The sequence below is a fragment of the Pelophylax lessonae genome (genome assembly GCF_965119305.1).
Source record: "Pelophylax lessonae genome assembly, chromosome: 1".
Taxonomy (NCBI): domain Eukaryota; kingdom Metazoa; phylum Chordata; class Amphibia; order Anura; family Ranidae; genus Pelophylax; species Pelophylax lessonae.
Genome location: NC_138768.1, coordinates 275961321 through 275982633, shown reverse-complemented (window position 1 = coordinate 275982633; position 21313 = coordinate 275961321). Strand labels below are relative to the sequence as shown.

The 21313-nt window shown below is 46.3% G+C and overlaps 1 protein-coding gene across 1 annotated transcript in view; it reads left to right on the top strand.

Moving 5' to 3' along the window:
- The first annotated feature begins 19967 nt into the window (after positions 1-19967).
- Positions 19968-21313, top strand: part of CABP1 (calcium binding protein 1) — a 65068-nt gene continuing 63722 nt past the window's right edge. Inside the window, exon 1 of the mRNA XM_082257667.1 lies at positions 19968-20882. Within this exon, the coding sequence (XP_082113793.1) occupies positions 20112-20882 (771 nt within the window). The 5' untranslated portion in view covers positions 19968-20111. The remainder of the gene's footprint in view (positions 20883-21313) is intronic.

Below are 21313 nucleotides of genomic sequence, written 5' to 3'. Positions count from 1 at the left end.
AAATGATTGAATTTTGGCCGTTTTTTTCGTATAGTGTAGGGCTGTGAGAGTTAATATATTGAGCTAGCCCTTCAAAAGGCACTTGTCAGCAGCGCTGACTATGTCCACCCTTTCCACCCCCCCGCCATTCATTGAAGTTGTACTGTAGTTTCCACCAATGAAAAGCTTTCTATGAATAGAGGTCAGACGGATAAATGAAGTTCCGCCTCCTACATTCATGGAGCACTTTGAATTCATGGAAGCTATAGTAAAGTTTCTATGACTAGAGGAAGGGGGCAGAAAGTGTGGGCACTCTTGAAGAGCTGCCTGGGACAGCACCACAGCACAGGAGGATTATGGCTGTAAGCAGTGGCGTAGCGTGGGTTGTCAGCGCCCGAGGCAAGGTAAGTAATTTGCGCCCCCTACACAAATCTACTAGACCACTACACTGACACCTACACAGACCTACCTGATTACTACACAGACCTACCTCACCAGTACAGAGACCTACCTGACCACTACAGAGACCTACCTGACCAATCTTATTCCTACACTGACCTACCTTATTCCTGCACTAACCAACCTGATCACTACACTGACCTACCTAATTACTATACTGACAATTACACAAAATGAAATGAATGGGCTGCCTACATGCAGAACACAGGTAGAAATGTTATAAAGCTAGCCTCATATCCCCCCCCCCCCTCTTCACATTACTGTCCTCAGCAGCCCACCTTCATATCCCCCCCCCTTTACATTCCTATCCTTATGCCCCTTTATATCATGCCCCTCCTCCTTCACATTTCTGTCCTCAGACCCCCTCTGCATTCCTGTCCTTAGCCCCCTTTATATCACCTCTCTTCCGCCTTTACATTCCTGTCCTCACCCTCCCACCCATTTACATTCCTGTCCTCACCCTCCCACCCCTTTACATTCCTGTCTTCACCCCACACCCCTTTACATTCCTGTCCTCACCCTCCCACCCCTTTACATTCCTGTCCTCACCCCCTTACCCCTTTACATTCCTGTCCTCCCCCTCCCCATTTACATTTCTGTCCTCACCCCCCCCTACCCCTTTACATTCCTGTCTTCACCCCCCCATCCCTTTACATTCCTGTCCTCATCCCCACTACCCCTTTACATTCCTGGCCCCCACTACCCCTACATTCCTGTCCTCACCCCACAACCCCTTTACATTCCTGTCCCCCACTACCCCTGCATTCCTGTCCCACACTACCCCTTTACACTGCTGTCTACCACCACCCCTTTACATTGCCTTCCCCCACTACCCCTTTACATTCCTTTCCTCACCCCACTACCCCTTACATTCCTGTCCCCCGCTACCACTACCCCTTTACATTCCTGTCCCCCCACTACCCATTTACATTCCTGTCCCCCCACTACACCTTTACATTCCTGTCCTAAGCCCCCCCCCCCCATCCTCAGCTCCCCTCCCATCTTCAGGTTCCAGTCCTCAGCTCCCCCTTCACAGCACCCTCAGCTTCCTCCACAATCCACATTACTCACAGATAAGACAGCAGCTGGACAGCTCTGCATGGACGGCGGCAAGCAAGCATGAAGCTGACATCAGAAGCAGGACATCTCTGGAAGGAGGGCGGTATCTGCATAACTTTTCCAGGTAGCCAGCTTGTGATTGGTTGCTAGCAACCAATCACCTGCGGGTAACTTGAAGTCCCGCCCTACACTGGCTCTGATATCAGCCCCCTGCCGTCCATGCAGGGCTTGTTCAGGATGGCTGAGCAGGCTCTTAAATGGCAGCATGACACTGTGCCCCCCCCCCAGATTTTGCGCCCGGTGCGGTTGGCCCCCCCAGCACCCCCCACGCTACGCCACTGGCTGTAAGGGGCTTGGTGAGATGGGGGAGCAGCAGAGAACTTCAGATTTTAAAGCCGGGCTAAAGTACCTCTGTCACAAACAGTGAGCTGGCAGGCTCTATATACACCTACCTGCTTGCTCACTGTTTTCTCTGGCATGTAAACTGAGCTGCACATGTGCAGGAGAGACGTTATCCTGCGTCGTCCAATGAAGATGGCTGAAGAATGACACAAAACAGAAGATATCAACACCAGCAAGGGACAAGCCTGCTGAGACAAAGGTAAGTTTAGATCAGTCCAGCTTTAAAATGGTAGTAAAGTCCTACTGTTAATGTTTTACCTACAGGTAAGTCTATAATAAGGTTTACCTGTAGATACTGTAAATATCTCTTGAATATGCACCGTGTGACAGTACTCACCATCACTGGGATAGAAAGACAGGTACTTAATGAACACTGAGAATATGGTTTGGATTACTTCAAATGGAACAGTAATATTTATCAACCATATATCTCAAGAAACATATGAAGACTGCTTCACACAGTCAGACCATAGCAGATGCTAATATCATCAGCTCAACCACCTGTCTTCCACACATTGTTGAATATGCGGATTTACTCATCTGCTATCTACAATGGGTTCTGTGTTTACACTTATGATAACATGTATTATATTTCATGAGCTCGATAACGGCAGTCTGCTAGTTAATTGGCCCAGGTTGATTGAATCACTGTCATCTGTTAGCTGCTGAGTGGAAATAGTATACTGTTTGTGTTGGTTGTTCCTTAGATATGTTAATTATATTTCTGTATACAATTTCATCTGCATAGGATAATGTAATCAGGCACTTGACCTGGTGGGGTAATTTTATCAGAAGGGGGATTTCCTCATGTGTGTATAAATTGTGTGAGACTGTTCAATAAAAGAGAAGGTTCCAGAACTTGTACAAGCTATGTTGTTGGCTAGTTTTGTATGGGGGTGGCTAGAATATTTGATATTTATGTTCCAGACTGGAGGAAGCAGTATACTGACGGAATCCCACAAACACAGTGTGGGTCGCCGATCGGTTACATTGGTGGCAAGCAGTGGGATGCTTCCTGCAGTCTGGGACATGCAAACCTCCACCGGATCCACGGTCCGGATAGCAGAAGAGGAGAGGTACAGATATCAGCCACCATGGAAGAGGAATTTGGAAGGAGGTTGCGAGAGATGCAGATACAGCACAGGGGACCAGTGTCAGAGCAGGTCCTGCTAGGATGGTATGATTCTGTGCGCTTGAATCTCTGGAAGGAAACTCTAGCCCGTAAGCAGCACCACCAGGGAAAAGTCCTCCACTCCATCCAGAAAAGGTATTGGTCGCGGTATGCATTGCGTGTATTTGGGAGGTACACCGCACAAGGAGAAGACAGCTGAATTAAGCAGGCTGGTCTGGGCAGAGATGCAGTTGGAAGAGAGCTAACATGCCCTTGGATAGTGGATGACAGCCCAACGGAAGGCTTTGGCTATGGCGACTGTTGTACGAGAAGCTGTCAGGGAACCCTAACTTTGGAGCTATTTGGAGCGGTGGTTAGAGGAAATTATGGATTAAAGAGAAATAATTCTGAATATCTCAGAAGTGCTCTGGGCACTGGAAGATATGGAGTTTCTGGCCGTTCAGGAATGGTAGCTGGAGATCGCCTACAGACAGCTGCTAGACTCTGCTCAGCGCCAGGCCTGGGTTCCCCTTGCCTGGGAATATCCAGAAGTACCAGCTGACTGTCCAGGAAATTCTGGATGAAGAGTTGGCAATGTGGCACAGTAATAGCGTGCTTTGCTCACCTGCACCCACGATTTTGGATGCGGAGGTCCTATGGCTGATGCAGCAAGTGTTGACCCACCTTAATGAACCTGTTTCTGCACAGGACGAGCTTGGATGGAGGGATTCATCTGTTCAGCAGCTCGATAAAGGTACAGGAGAGAAAACAGCCAGCTCATCTTCCCAACTGCAGTTTAAGAGCTAAGGAGAAGAGCCGTCCTCATTCCCCAGCCACAGATCACAGATTTAAGTGACTTTCTAACGGAGGATGATATGGATGATAAATCACCCACCAAAGTATTGGCACTGGGCCCAAAGGCCACCAGCCCGTGCCATGGACTTTCAGCAATTCCAGAGACTGGGGATTTAACAGACTTTTCTGCTGAGGAACATCCCAGTGAGCCTACAGCAGAAGAACAGGCATCCAGGCATAGTGCTTCTGACCTCTGCCTGCAACAATTGGTGACCCAGGAAGATGTGTGCAAGGCCACTGACTTTTCAGTTTACATCCCTGCTGAACAGCTGGCATTAGGGACTAACATTACTGATCTCTGCCCAACACCAACAGCAGCTTCAGCCTCCCTGAGAGAAGAGGCAGCTGACCTTTCTGCTACACCACTGACAGGGACATGGGATTTCCTGCCAGAAGCATCTGTGAAGGTACAAAAAAACGTCTTCAGCTGAAGCGCCGACAACTGGACAGAGGGTCCAAGATCTCTGCCCCACACCTGCGGCAATTCCAGAGGCCCAGGGTGAGAAGGGAGAGGACGTTGTTGTCCTCCCTCCTCAACAGTCAGTCAGAGGGGAGGAAACTGTCTTCCCTCCCCAGTCAGGATCTGTACACCTTGGAGATGGTACCAGAGAAAGGTTGTGCCAAAAGCCAAACGAGGGTAAGGAAGATGGAGCAGCTGACTCCCCTTCCCAGCAGCAGACGGCGCCCCAGAATGATGACACCAACTTAGCAGAAGAGATGGCAACAGAGCAGAGTGCGGCTAGCCTCTGCCCTCAACTAACAAAAGATAGAGTTCCTGTGGTAGTGGATGGGACTGCGGTCTTCACCTTTATAGCCCAGGGATGCTGGGCAGTGGGCCCATGTCCCCAACAGCATGAGGGAGTGAGCCCAGCCACCCTGTTTTCTCTCCAGCGGCTGAAAGGACTCCAAGGAAATGGGCCAGTCCACGCTTCTCCCCCACAGCGGGTGTGTTCTACAAGAGAGGCAGAGGTTGGCTGGATGAATAATGCTCTGTTCGGGACAGTTTGTTTGGGGTACTGTGTGGGTACAGACATTGGGGGACTGGAACTATAGACTAACTTCTAAGTCAACCCGTTTGGGGTCCCCTCCTGTGTTAGTCTCCTTCCGAAAGGGGAGAAATGTGACGGGAGTCACTTTGGTTGGGGGGGGGGGGGGGGGCGGTGGAACACAGCTTACTTTAGAGAGGTTGGAAAATCCCTCTCTCAGCCCCCTAGGCCCCTCTTATGTGTAAGTCACCCTGTGTCTATTAGGGACACAGGGTGACCAAGAATCCCAGTCTGGCCTGCCCAAACCAGACTTCTGCAGACTGATCGGCTATAAGAGCTCCATGCGCCCTGCTGGGACAAACTTACACACTATGTGGAACTTTGTCAAGGAGGCTGCCATGATGGATTGACTCTTTGGGACTTGTTACCCGACTAACTCTGATTGGAGGTCTGGTACCTGGTTAGTCTACCTTTGGGGGGGAAGATATGTGACGGTACTCACCATCAGAGAGAAAGACAGGTACTTAATGGACACTGAGAATATGGTTTGGATTACTTTAAATGGGACAGTAATATTTATCAACCATATATATCAAGAAACATCTGAAGACTGCTTCACACAGTCAAACTCATAGCAGATGCTAATATCATCAGCCCAACCACCTGTCTTCCACACATTGTTGAATATGCTGATTTATTCACCTGTTATTTACAACTGGTTCTGTGTTTACACTTATGATAACGTGTATTGTATTTCATGAGCTCGAGGGCGGCAGTCTGCTAGTTATTTGGCTCAGGTTCATTGAATCACTGTCATCTGTTAGTTGCTGAGTGGAAATAGTATACTGGTTGTATTGGTTGTTCCTTAGATATGTTAATTATATTTCTGTATACAATTCAGACTGTTCAATAAAGAAGAAGGTTCCAGAACTTGTACAAGCTAAGTTGTCGGCTAGTTTTGTATGGGGGCGGCTAGAATATTTGATATCTATGTTCTAGACTGGAGGAAGCGGTATACCAATGGAAACCCACAAACACAGTGTGGGTCGCGGTTCCGTTACACACCGTTTAGGAGATATTTACTTTTGTAGCAGCCAGTGATGTCACCGACACGTGCGCTCTGGAGGAACGGCATACCCGTGCCAAAGCTCTGTGCCATAAACAGTGACTCCTGTGAGCATGTGCGGGTGTGACATCATCGTGGCTCAGCAGGGAAATATTTTTTATCTTTCAGTATACTACTACTTTAATCAAGAGAGCAGCCAGCAGCACAAGGGATATTTTCATTCAATGTAAGTAATGTAATCCTTTGTGCTGATTTTTAAAAAACAAACATTTTACCATTTTACAACTATGGCTTTTTTTTTTTTTTTTTTTTACAGCTTTGACTTTAAATATCTGATTCTAGATACTTTCTTTGACTATGTGTCACCAGTTTATCTTTTTTATTCTGCCTATTACAGTACCTGTAATTTTAAATCAGTGTTATTTCAGCGCTCATCACAAGCTGTTATGCAATATGCATTCCATGTCACCAATCACTATTGTCAGTCATTTATATGACCTTGTTATTCTTACCGGTACAAAGCTGTACACAATGAAAATATTTCTCTGTGGATGTCTCTTTTTTTGTTAATGCTTTTTACACAGAAGAGTTTTACTTATTTCACACTAAAATAATAATGATAAATTAAAGTGAATCTGTCATCAAAGTTCACAATAAAAAAAATAACAAAAATCAGTATTGCCCATATCTCCATAAAAACATAATAGAAATGCCTTCCTCACTGAATGAATAAAAAAAAAGACAGATATTAAAGCTGAACTGCAGTAATTCATTTTTTTTATATACTTATGTAGTCCAGTCTGCAGTACTGTCAGGAATAGGATTTTGTCTCTGGCAGCTGAGGAGACTTTTAGGCAGACACAGCTACAATAGGGGACTCTTATTGTAAAGCTGTGTACAGCCAGTGCTGAGCCTTCCCTCTACCATGTAGGAAAGCATACACAATGTGGACTGCAAGGACTGTGGGAGGTGTAGTTCTGACAGACTGAGCTGGATTTGTGAGCTGGAACAAGTAAACTGCTGTAGCACCCTCTAATGTGAGTGCTAGAAGTTAGTACAGGGTGTGTTAGAAATTAGAGTAGGTAAAATTTAGTTTGGTTCAGAGCTAATTCTGAGCCATGGAATCTGGGTCAGGATTTAGTGAAGTTCAAGGATGGGTACCTCATCCTGACAGCTCTCTGGTGCTTCCCCCTGGTCTAGAAGGTTGGAGAATCTTCTAAAATTAGTCGGTGGAGGTTAGGAGGAGCTGCCTTGAATATTTATGGAGCCTCAGCCATTCCTCAGAGGTAGGCTGGCAGGGAGCTGAAACCACTCCATAAATAGACATGGGCCATGCCAGAAGGGCAGTCAGATGAAAGATAGAGATACAGTGTTGAGGAGGCTGTCAATGCGGTGGCCCTTGAAGTGAACCCCCTAGTCTGGGGGGGAGGGGGTGTCCTGCCTCGGGCCGGGGCTCAGGTGCTGGAAAATCCTGCCATAACACACAGAAGGAAACCCTTCCTGAAGGCATGGGTGCAAGAGAGGACAGAGTGAGTGGAACAGCACTGTTGGGGACTGACATGGGAAGACTGCCACATGTAGCCAGTCCCCCCTGAAGACAGCAGTGTGCTTAAGTCTTCATTCTTCCCTGACAGATCTACTGAGAGTGAGCCGGGTGGACTCTGAGAGTCAGCCGGGCGAGCTGGTGATGAGTCAGTCTTGGAGACTGCTGTGAGAATTAGCCTGGAGGGGTAGTGAAAGGGGCAGCTGCACGGGTTGGCAGGGCCTGAAGAGGTGGCGCTGGGAGCAGTGGCAAGATGTTTCACTACATTTTTTCTACACAACAAGGGACTACAAGTTCCTGCCTGTAAAGGACTATTGCTAAAATCTGACTGGGAGCCTGTCAGATTATTCCACAGTGATTCACCTGGAGCAAGCAAGCAAGTGTGTGCAGGAGGCAAGTGAAGGAGATTGTATATAGACTTTATATAGAAAGATGTCCCAGAAGTTGTTGTTGAAGTTTTGCTGAAGTCAAGTGGGCATCCCATAACCTCTCATCCATATCCAAGTTATTAAACCTCTAATAAATGAATAAAAAAAAAAAAAAGTCACGGATTGTTCTCTGACCCTGGGTGCCTATGAAAATTCAGTGTGCCTGGCTATGCAGGAATGGGGATCCAAGTTCATCAGCAGCCCCTACAGGGGTGTGCTACACTAAAAATCCCACAAGGCATTGGGGCATAGAGGAGAGGGGGTATGCTGCTGTTTTCCCAGGCTGAGAAGAAGAAGTGTGGAGGCTGCTCTGAGAGATATGATTGCACATTAGGCTTCTAACAGACCATTCACCCCTGCACTTGAGAGGGAGATAAATACAGCAACAGGCATTTGGGGACATTGGAGAGTGATAAAGATTCTGATAGAGCCCGCTGCCTGATCAAGGGGTTAGGATGTTGCAGACACTGACCAGCGGGACTTTCCAGAGTGAGAAGGGGGAAGTTATTAGTTGCTGACACAAGAGTTGGTGGCCAAAACCACATTACACTTTGACCACAGAGGAACAGTGTTGTCTGCAAGTTGAACAGAGTTAGTGCCTATATCAGTTCTTAAAGGGACCAGTGTCCGTGCCATTATCAGTGCTCAAAGGAACTTGAATCAGTACCATCATCAGTGCTTAAAGGGACCAGAGCCAATGTCATCATCATACTTTCCAACTGTCCCGTTTTTGCAGGGACACTTGTGGCAAATAGGAGCCTGTCCTGGGTAATTTACATTGTCCCGGCAAGCGCCCGTTAATTGGGCTGCCTGTAAATGCCCGTTACGGGCAGCCGCTGCCTGTAAAAAAAATGGTTGCGGGCCGACATCATATTTGCGCATGTGTCGTTCTGACGCCTGCCGGGCTCGGAAAGGCTCATGCAAGCTCGGCCGGGCAGGCGCATGTGCAGTTACCTAATGGTGCCGCCTGGCGCCATTAAACCTAACTATACCAGATAGTATAATTAGGTTTTATCGTACTTATATACACCTTGTACTTTATTTATATTTACATATTACATTTTTTGTATGGTCACACCTGAGCACATTTGACACTTTAGATTCGCAGGGAATTGTGATGAGAATTCTAAACTTGCGGCAGAAGTAGTGCAGCTGAATGGGAGAATTATTCCAACTCTGCTACTTTGGCCTTAAGTTTGAAATTCCCTTTTCGATTTCCTGTAATTCTCTCTTTATTGAGTAGACGCTATAATCCGACGATAAGTAGGCGAAGATTAATTATGCGGAGTGGGCGGAGCTTCAGGGAAGTAGGTGTGGTAAGTAATTGATAGCTGTGCTTCAAAGTGTCCCTGGAATTTTTTTTCAAATGTTGGCAACTATGCATCATTAGTGCTTAAAAGAACATTAACTGGAGTGCTATGTCAACAATTGGGCCCCAACCAGCTGGCCAGTTGGCAGAAGTATATCACTGACTGCTGAACTGTTAGAGCGGCACAATTCTCCTTAGTTAGGATTACCCCAGTATAGAGATTAGGAGAAGTTGCTCCGTTCACCTATTTGCAATATATTCCTTTGTTATAATTGAACTGTTTGCTGTATCTTAGCTGTTGTTTCATATTGCTTTTGCTACCAGGGCGCTGCACTAAATATTCCCCACCCAGCCAGTTGTGTCAGAGTGTGTAGTGTTATTTATATCGTAGGCACAGGAACAGGGAATCCAATCCATCCACCAGCTCCTTCAGGGTAAGCACTATACTTACATTGGGCCAGCTTGCATTGGTGTACTGTAAATATCCAAATCTGATACTTTGAAGGCTGCTGAGGATGCTGAGCTACATACAGCGAGATTCATGATGATATTTCAGATCTTTCATGTGCTGTTCCAGCAGTTTTTCTTCTGCACACTGAACACAGGGGGTTGCTCGCTCAGCACCTCCACCATTCAGAGAATTTCTTGTATTTTTATTAATGAATGAGGATAAGAGATGGGTAGTAACATCACAAGGTCCTCCTTATCCAATCTTGGAACGCCTTGTATTCATTGAAAAAAATACAACTCTATGAATTGCAAAGGTGCTCAGTGTGCAAAGGGGAAGCTGCTTGCACAGAACCCGAATGATAGTGCTTTTCAGTATATAGCACAGACTACTACAGTGACTTTCAGCTTCCTCAGCAGCCCTCCGGATATCAGATATGGATACTTATATTGAGCCAAGATGATATTTAGTAGTGATCAACCGATATCGTTTTTTTAATGCCGATACCGATATTTTGGTCATCGGATATCGGTATCGGCCGATATCTGCCGATATTTTCAGACATTAAAACATTTTTTTTTTTTTTAGGTTCTCCTTGTTGAGGGATCTGGGGGTTTACATGGAGACCGGCGCATGCGTACTTGCGGCAGGGATACCAGCTTTCACGGGGACACATCTTCATGCTACACCGGGTCTTCTCTTCGGCGGCAGCGGTGGAGGTAAGATGCCCGGGTCTCCGGGTGAGCCGTGGAAGGTGGCGGGAGGAGAGGGACGTCCCCTCCCGCTCCTTGTAATGACAGCTGAGCGGCTTCTCAGCCGCATCAGTTGTCATTACAAGTCAGCCGACCGTCGGCTATGGACACCGGTACCGGGGTGATGCCTCTAGCTGCAGGCCTTACTCCGGTACAAGCACTTTCCCTAAATATCGGCAATATCGGTAACCTCAGGGGCCGTATGAATGAATGAAAGTGAATGTATCACTTTGATAACAATTAATATATTTAGGGAAAATGTGCGTTTTGCGTGGTTTTTGTGCGTTGCTGCACTGCATTCAAAGGACAGCCCATTCATTCCAATAAGCTGCATAACGGGATAAACGTGGCAAAGTAGCTCGTGGATCTTTTGTAGCCTCAAGCTTGGCACTTTGCCTCATGCACACTGCAGCTTGAAAAAGATTTTTTTCACTGATCTAAAATGCAGCTTATTGTTTAAAATGTGCCTATGTATACACAGGCAAGTAAACAAGCGCTGTGTATTCTTGAGTAAAAAAAATTAAATAAAAAAAATCTGTGTTAGCAGTCAGTATTTTACACCCGTACGCGGAAATGCGCATATGAGCATAAATATGAATGCATTTTCCCTATTAATTTATTTATTTATTATTTATATATCGGGGAAAGTGCATATCGGCCCCCGATATATCGGTGTTGCCGATAATCGGTCCATCTTTAGGTATGCAAAAAATATAATTCCTAGAGTTCAACTTTAAAGTTTTTACTTATTCTCACCATGCATTAAAGAGCTATACAACAAGCCCTACCTCTCTAGCTGATTGAGCTCCTCTAAGAACACAGTAAAGACTCAAGTTAGGTTTCAGTCACTTTATAGCAGCTTACAATCACCTGCTTTGTGCTTACATTACAGGACTGGTAGGCTGCCAAGATTCTGCTGTGCATACTGTAGAAATTAAAAAAACACATCAAAATACCAGGAATATGCTCTGATCAGGTAAGAATGCAGGTTAAAGGGTAATTTTTAATTGCCTATGTTGTGATTTTTTTTTTTAATACACGTTTCTCTACAATGCCTTTAGCTACAGAGGTGATTGAGGATGTGTTTTCCATTTACTGCTTGTTTAGAATAGTGTATGTAAATACTTTAATGTGCATAGTCTGGGCACATGCTCACTGTAAAGAATGTATCACTTTGATAACAATTAATATATTTAGGGAAAATGTGCGTTTTGCGTGGTTTTTGTGCGTTGCTGCACTGCATTCAAAGGACAGCCCATTCATTCCAATAAGCTGCATAACGGGATAAACGTGGCAAAGTAGCTCGTGGATCTTTTGTAGCCTCAAGCTTGGCACTTTGCCTCATGCACACTGCAGCTTGAAAAAGATTTTTTTCACTGATCTAAAATGCAGCTTATTGTTTAAAATGTGCCTATGTATACACAGGCAAGTAAACAAGCGCTGTGTATTCTTGAGTAAAAAAAATTAAATAAAAAAAATCTGTGTTAGCAGTCAGTATTTTACACCCGTACGCGGAAATGCGCATATGAGCATAAATATGAATGCATTTTCCCTATTAATTTATTGTGCGCATGAATGCATGACCGCACATATGTGCACAAATATGTGCATAAATAGGCGGGAATACTCACAAAACAGATGCCTGAAATTACGTTTAAACAGATGCCCAAACATCAGAATCGTGCGCAAGAGGCCTTTGATGTATTTGTTGCATTTTTCTTTAAAATGAATAGCAAACGACTGCTGTGTTTGGGGTGCTTCTACCAATGAAGGACACCACAGGTGCGACATGTGTTTTTATTGCGTTTCATAAATTGTGTGATTTTGGGCATGTTCACAAAATGCTATAGTATAGTTAAATAAAAGCTATTTGCAGAGTATAATAATCTGAACAAACCACATAACAATCATCATTTATCAGACTTAAAAACTTGGAAAGGTAAACACTGATTGGTTGATCAGAACATTGTACATAGTCGCTCCTTGCACTGTCTTATTAAAAAAGTGTAACTATTATCCACAGGTAGCTCTGTGAGAGCTGAATCATTAGTTAGCAGAATATATCAATTCACTTACAGTTTTTCTCTCTGTAGGATGAGTCACTCTATGTTTTATGCCACACTGATGTCACAAGTCTCTAGAGACATGATGGGCTGCGTACACTGTAATTTTGATTTAAAGGTACATTCAAGATCAGACATCCCAACCTGCAAAAACTCATTTTAGGTAGGTGGCACTCCGTGCCCCCCCTCCCCCCACTAATTTAACACAACTAGAGGATGATCAAATGAAATGGAATCGGTATACAGGTTTACGTCTTCTGAGAGATATTAAAGGAACACTCTAACCACCATGACCCCTTCAGTGATTTGAATCATGGTGGTAGGAGTCAGAAACACTGCACATGCTGGGATATTTACAGTTATGTGCTGGGGGCTAGTTGCACCCCTAGCACATGTGACCTAGGCAGCCAGAAAATGTCATGTCCTTGTTCATACATGTATGAACAAGGACTTGACATTTTATTATGACAGAACACAACTAGTTATTAAAAAGCATGCACAGACCGATTGTGTGAAAGAAGCCTAAGGCTTCTTTCACATGGATGCACTGCAGTTTACCTGCACCTTAACTGACTGGTTGACACGAGTACTGCTGGTGAGTACTGCTGGCAGGTACTGACGGTGGGTACTGCTGGCTGGTACTGCTTGTGGGTATTGCTGGGGGGTGCTGCTTGCAGGTACTGCTGGTGGGTACTGCTGGCGGGTACTGCTTGCAGGTACTGTTGGTGGGTACTGCTGGCTGGTACTGCTGGCAGGTACTGACGGTGAGTACTGCTGGCTGGTACTGCTGGTGGGTATTGCTGGTGCGTACTGTTTGCAGGTACTGCTGGCTGGTACTGCTGGCAGGTACTAATGGCGGGTACTGCTGGTGGGTACCGCTAGCTGGTACTGCTGGCAGGTACTGATGGTGAGTACTACAGGCTGTTACTGCTGGCTGGTACTCCTGATCGGTACTGCTGGAGGGTACTGCTGGTGGGTACTGCTGGCTGGCACTGCTGGCAGGTACTGATGGTGGGTACTGCTGGTGGTTACTGATGGCTGGTACTGCTGGCTGGTACTGTTGGTGGGTACTGCTAGCTTGTACTGATGGCTGGTACTGCTGGTGGGTGCTGCTGGCTGTTACTGCTGTCTTGTACTGCTGGCTGGTACTGCTGGTGGGTACTGTTGGCTGGTACTGCTGGTGGGTACTGCTGCCAGGTACTGCTGGGGGGTACTGCTGGCGGGTACTGCTGGTGGGTACTGATGGTGGGCACTGATGGTGGGTACTGCTGGCTGGTACTGCTGATTGGTACTGCTTGTGGGTACTGCTGGCTGGTACTGCTGGTGGGTTCTGCTGGCTGGTAGTGCTGGCTGGTACTGCTGGCAGGTACTGATGGCTGATACTGCTGGTGGGTACTGCTGGCTGATACTGCTGACTGCTGGTGGGTACTACTGGCTGGTACTGCTAACGGGTACTACTGGTGGGTAATGCTGGCAGGTACTGCTGGCAGGTACTGATGATGGGTACTGCTGGTGAGTACAGCTGGTGGGTACTGCTGGTGGGTACTGTTGGTGGGTACTGCTGGCTGGTACTGCTGGCTGGTACTGCTGGTGGGTATTGCTGGTGGATACTGTTGGCGGGTACTGCTGTTGCTATATAAATGTCAGGGGTTTTTCTTGCATACTTAGAGCTCTTAAACATGGCGGAATATTTGGTGTTACTGTGGCACCTGGAAGCCAAAGCTGCAGAATTAATTTGCCCATAGGTATGCATCACAAAAAAAAAAAGTTGTACACAGCTATGCACAAGATAACTGTGTATTCCTGTAAATGTTCAGGAATATTTTATTTATATGCCAAATTTAACAGTTTGAAAAATACACGAAAAGTGTGCACACATAAACATGAGTGTCAGCATTTGCCTGTGCATTGCAGACCACAACAAGCGTATTTCACTCTGTACAGCTGTACATACAGTATACTATACCTACAAAATAGGTCACCTTTTACCCAATACCTACTACCCATGCACAGGGCCGGTGCTTACACTAGGCAAACTAGGCAGCCGCCTAGGGTGCATTGCCACCTAGGGGCGCAGCCACAAGTCAGCACTCACTCTCTGTCATGAATGATCCTTGTGAGCTGAGGGGTGGGGCGGCAGTGGGGGAGGAAGGAGGGACAGAGGAAGATGCCAGGTGTCTAGGGCAGTAGAAGAACTACCATTCCCTGGCTTTCCACCATTGTTGGGTGAGCCCTAAGGGGCAGGAAAGGAGCCCATCGGAGTGCTACCTGCATAATGATCCTCTTCGTCTGGAGCTTAGCAGCCTAAACCCTGGGCGGGAAGTGACTCTCTACACTGAGCTGGTGGGCAGCCGTTCATTTCCCTGGGTCGGTATTAAGCATGGAGTGGAGGAGAGATGAGCCTAAGCCGGAGCTCGGCACTGGAGGGCGGCACCTTTACTGGAGCAGAAGCGACAAGGCACCGGAATGGTCTGAAGATGTTGGTGATGAAGGAGGTGTGGAGCTCTCTGACTGCTGCTTCTCCCTCCACCAGGAGGCGGTTGGAGCTGTGGTGAGCACTGTGGTCCAGGAGAGGAGCGTCCTGGGAGAAGGAATAAGCAGGATGACAGCGAAGGAGGGCAGAGTGCAGGCCACTCTCTTCATACTGCCCAGTGAGTATTCCCAGAACAGGGGATCAGGGTCCCTGGGTGTGACATGGAGGATCCCTGGTGTGAAAGAGAATTGGGGTCACCAGGTGTGCCATAAGGAACTGGGATCCCTGGGTGTGCCATGGGGGATTGAGGTCCCCAGGTGTGACATGGAGGAACATCAGGGTCCCCAGGTGTGACATGGGGGAGAGGGGTCACAAGTAGAAACAGGGGTTCGGGGTCACCAGGTGTGCCATGAGGAATTTAGAGTTAGGACCACAGATAATGGGGTGCCTTGTCAGGGCTCTGTGGCTCACGCATGTATTTGCAAATGTGTGTAACTAAACCCCTGTTTTTAAAGCGTACTGTTGGACAGGTCAATTCGGTTGGTTGCAGACTGGTCGGTATGGAGAGCTTGGAAACCTTTTGTATCTTGTCAGATACAGGGCGGGCAGTCCTCTTTCACATAAAAGTGGTCCCAGTGGCGGATTTGCAGCAGGATCACTTTTATGTGTGGCGGGAGAGGTGCACCCATCCCCCACCGCCGCTTCTCAGTTGCTTTCCCCTCTTACCAGAGCCATCGGTAGCGGAGGAAAGGATCCGGTCCTTTCCTCTCCTAGGCAGAAAGTCAAGTGAGGGCAAGCCTCAATCGCACAGGTGATCAAACACCACCAAAAAAAAGCTCTATTTGTGGGGAAAAAAGGACATAAATTTAATTTGGGTACAGCATCGCACGACCGCGCAATTGTCCGTTAAAGTAACGCAGTGCCGAATCGCAAAATATGGCCTGGTCAGGAATGGGGTAAAATCTTCCAGTCTTAAAGCGGTTAAAAATACGCTCATTGAGAATTTTTTTGTCAAAGACATGTAGCTACATACATTTTGGCCTAAATATATGACATAAATTGAATATATTGGATATTTTTTAACTGTCAAAGTAGAAAAATATTGTTATTTTTTCAAAATTTTTTAATTTTTTTTTATTAATATCGCAAAAAATAAAAAGCGCAGAGGTGATCAAATACCACCAAAAAAAAAGCTCTGTTTGTGGGAAAAAAAAGAACGTAAATTTCGTTTGGGTACGGTGTTCCGTGAAAATTACCTACCCGTGAGAAAAACCTACCCTCGTCACTTCCGGTGCACCCTCAGTGTGTATAACGCGGCCGTTACATTAAAACAGCTGCCCTACAATATGAATCATCTCCGCTCCTGTCCCTGACCCTACACTGATGTTGGCTAGTAAATATAAAAGCGGCAGCGGGTGTATGAGAAGATACATAACGGAGCCGCCAGCCGCTTTTATATTTACTAGCCGACATCAGTGAAGTGTCAGGGATAGCAGCGGAGATGATTCATATTGTAGTACAGCTGTTTTCATGTCACCGCCGCGTGGGTAGGTTTTTTTCACGGACACCCTAATACTTTCATACTACTGCGCATGCCCTGTAGTCAGCTCCTTATCTTTTTCATTAGGTCTCCGGGGCTCTGAGCATGCGCACTGCTGCGCTGCTCAGCTGTTCATCCCCGGAAGTGACGAGGGTAGGTTTTTCTCACGGGGTAGGTAATTCTCACGTTACAACGGCGTTGCATGACCGCACAATTGTCAGTTAAAGCGAAGTTCCACCCTAAAATTAAACTTACCTCCATCTTCTCGCTCCGGGTCACCTGAAAAACAAATGGATAATTGCAATTCTTTTTTTTTTTTTACATACCTGGTTTAGAAGAAAATATACTTACCTTACTTCCTCTTCCTCCCCTCGGTGGCCTTGGCAATTCGTCACTTCCTGGCTTTGCAATGATTCCTGGAAGCTGAACGTCATCGCTCCCAGGAATCAATGCGCCTGCACCGGCCCTGACGTCAGTTCCGATGCGGCACCTCATTCCCTGCTAAACAGCTTCTGGGCATGCCCAGAAGCTGTGCAGGGATGACGCTGCGGCACCAGAAGTGACCGCGGGGCCGGTGCAGTGCATCGTGGGACCGAAGAGGACGGAAGAGGACACAGAAGAGGATCGCGCTGGCTTCAAGCTGCCCACACCTGAGATGGCAGCGCTGGACAATACATTTTCAAGGTAAGTATTTCTTCTTGCAGGTAAGTGCGACCCGGGACAGATCAGAGGCTAGCCATTGTGGAATGTACTAGCCCTGACTGTCCCGGGGGTATTTTTATTAAAAAAAATGTCCCAGGGTGGAACTCCGCTTTAAAGTCGCACAGTGCCGAATCGCAAAAAATGGCCTGGACGTACAGCAGGAAAATCCTCCGGTGGTAAAGTGGTTAAAGAGGACTTGTCCTGCTTATTTCTATTACAAGGGATGTTTATATTCCTTGTAATAGGAAAAATAAAAGGTAAAATAAATTTAAAAAATGTAAAGCGCCCCCTTCGCCGTGAGCTCCGCACGAAAGAAAACGCATATGTAAGTCGCGCCCACAAATGAAAACATGTGAGGTATCGCTGCGATCGCCAGAGCGAGAGCAATAATTCTAAAAAAGAACTCCTCTGTAACTCTAAACTGGTAACCTTTAGAAAATGTTTAAAGCGTTGCCTATGCAGATTTTTAAGTACCAATGTTTGTCACCATTCCACGAGCGTGCGCAATTTTGCAGCATGACATGTTGGGTATCTATTTACTCGGTGTAACATCTTTCACATTATAGAAAAAATTGGGCTAACTTTACTGTTTTCCTATTTTTTTTATGAAAAAAAGTATATTTTTTCCCTAACAAATTACGTTTGTAAGACAACTGCGCAAATACGGTGTGACATAAAGTATTGCAACGATTTTAACTTGTAAACAACAAGTGTCAGAAACAGGCCTGTTTCTTAACCACTTGTCGACCAGTCTGCCTATATACGGCGGCAGGTCAGCAGGGTTCTGCGAATCGCCGTACCTGTACGGCGGTTCGCGAAAGCAATCCTGGGGACGCGTGTGCGCGCTTCTGGCGCCAGCAGGGCAGCCAATGCACGAAGCCGGCGACTGCAATTGCAGGCGGTCACCCGCAATCACTCCCCATGAAGAGGGAACGGCGGTCTGCTCTTGTAAACACAGCAGATCGTTGTTCTCTCAGGAATCAATGCAGAGCTCCTGTGCTCCTCCTATTTAGTAACACAGGTCTCTGTAATGATTTCAGAAGCCCATCCCCTCCAGAGTTAGAAAACACCATCTAGGCTCACATTTAACCCTGTGATCGCCCCTGGGTTAACCCCTTCCCTGCCAGTGTCATTATTACAGTAACAGTGCATATTTTTAGCACTGATTACTGTAGTAATGTCACTGGTTCTCCCAAAAGTGTCAAAAATGGCAGGTGGGGGTCCGATCTGTCCGCCACAATGTTGCAGTCCCGCTAAAAATCGCTGCCATTACTAGTAAAAAAAATAAATAAATAAATAAAAATTCCATAAAAATATAGTTTGTAGGCAATTGTATTGCTTGTAGTGGGATTTTTTTTTTGTTTTACCAAAAATATGTAGCAGAATACATATTGGCCTAAATTGATGAAAAAATTAAATTTTTGACATTTTTTTTATTGGCTGTGTTTTATAGCAGAAAGTAAAAAAATATTGTTTTTTTTTTTTTTAAATTGAAAAAATGACATAAATCTTTCCCCTGTTTTGTAGACACAATAACTTTTGCGCAAACCAATCAAAATACGCTTTTTACCAAAAATCTGTAGCAGAATACAAATTGGAGTAAAATGATTCAATTTGATTTTAACTTTTCTTTTTTGGGAATGTTACATAGCAGAAAGTGAAAAATATTGTTTTCTTTTTCAAAATTGTCTTTTTGTTTTTTTTTTGTTTATAGCGCAAAAAAAAAAAATTGCACAGGTGATCAAATACCACCAAAAGAAAGCTCTACTTGTTGGGAAAAAAAAGGACATCGATTTTATTTGGGTACAGCGTCGCACAACTGCGCAATTGTCTGTTAAAATAACACAGTGCTGAATCGCAAAAAATAGCCTAGTCATTACGGGGGGGAAATCCTTCTGGTCCAGAAGTGGTTAAATGGTTAAAGTAACGCGGTGCTGAATCGCAAAAAATAGCCTGGTCATTACGGGGGAAAATCCTTCCGGTCCAGAAGTGGTTAAATGGTTAAAGTAACGCGGTGCCGAATCGCAAATAATGGCCTGGTCATGAAGAGGGGTTAACCTTCCTGAGCTGAAGTGGTTGAATATAAAGACATATTAGAGATCTAGATGCATAAACATAAACCTAGATGCAGGGATGAATGTGTATGTGACATAAGCAGGGCATTGTGAGATCGCTGGACTTTTATTGGAAATGATGGGGGAAATGATGTGAGTCCTCTCCTCCTCTCTGCCATATGCGATACGCAGGGGGTGTCAATTAAAAGTTAACGACACCCCCAGTTCCGATCGCATATCGCAGTGCGATCTGCAAGTTCGCACAGAACCACTATGCGATCCGATTCTGCTGCGGCTCAAAAAAAGCCTCATGTGCAAGTTTGCTGCGGATGCACTGCAAATTCTGCCATACAAAGTGTATGGCTGAACTCGCATCCGCACATGAGATCGCATGTAATTTAGGAGCAGTGCGCACCAAATTACATGCGATCTCGCAAACCGCACAAGTGTGAACCGGCACTAAATGGTTAACGTAACGCGGTGCCGAATCGCAAAAAATGGCCTGGTCATGAAGAGGGGTTAACCTTCCGGAGCTGAAGTGGTTAAATATAAAGACATATTAGAGATCTAGATGCAGGGATGAATGTGTATGTGACATAAGCAGGGCATTGTGAGATCGCTGGACTTTTATTGGAAATGATGGGGGAAATGATGTGAGTCCTCTCCTCCTCTCCTCCTCTCTCTCTCCCTCTCCTGTGTCATCCACCTTCTGATCCTCCCCTCCCTTCCCACTCCAGCTCCCTCCTCCCTCCCATTCAAGCTGTGTGCTGGAGCTGTCACTGGCTCGGTGGTACTGAACAGACGTGGCCGGTAGAAGATGTCTATTCCTCGCCTCTCTCTGTGCTGAGCATCCTATGGCAGGACTGAGCAGGATCCAGAGCAATGAACGACAGCGGCAGCTCTGTGCTGAGCACTGGGGAGAACAGGAGAGTTCATCACAGATACCAGCTGCCCCATGAGACTGATCCAAGCTTCAGGAGGCCTCTATGCCACCCCAGGGAGAGTGGACTTGCTGGGGGACGGAGACGGCAATCGCCACGGACGACCGAAAGCCCCCCAATAATGAGAAGACTCCCTCCGCAGGAGGGGGCACGAAAGCCTAGACACCCCAGCAGCCCGCAGTATGTCCAGTACCCCGCTAATCCGCATCAGTACCCTTCCATTTATTCCCAGTACCCTTCCAGGTACTATCACTCTAGCAGCCCACCTCCTGACCACCATAGTCATATTCAGCACCATCCTAATCATCAAAGCCACCATCCACAGACCCCCACTCACCACCCTCATCCTAGTCACCAGCACATGACTCCACATAGGCAGACTCCCAGTCCCAAGCAACAGTCTCCCAGTCCCAGGCACCATTCACACAGTCCTAGGCAGCAACCTTCCAGTCCCAGGGACTACCCACCCAGTCCTAGGGAACACACACCTAGTCCCAGGCTGGTGTCTCCCAATCCTAGGGAACAGCCAGAGACTAGAAATGAACAGAGAACCAAGAAGAAAGAGGCTGAGAAGGTTTCAGAAGGAGCTTCACCCCAGCCAACCAAAGTCAGTGACCTTCCTCCGGCCAAGAGCAGTGACAGTGACCCCGATCCAGACTCGGAGCCCCTTTTCGTGGAGCTGCACCCAATTCTGAGCTCTGTGTTTGGTCAGGTGAGAGTTCTAGACTCATCAACTTTTTGTCCTAGCCTTAGCATCCCCAAAACTTCAATGCCCTCCTTTGCCCTCACCACCCTGTATGCATGCTGTGCAGTCACTCTCTGTGTCTAGTATGCAATGTATATTTTATCACCATCCAGGTTTATAGTCTATGTTCCAAGTAGATATGTCGTTTTACAGTCCTTGTGTGTAGTCCCATGATTTGAATATTAATACATCTCCGCTTATACGAACATGTATGTCACTCTTGTGGTCTTGAAATGCACAGCCTATAAGAAAACTGGGTTAACTACCTTGTCATTGTCTTGTCAAGGGCATTGGCGACATAAGGTCTATTTAAGGTGACCATCCTAAAACTTTGCAATTTTTACATCTGTTATTAGCAACTTCACAGCTTTTTATGAGTACTAATGAAATAAGGCATA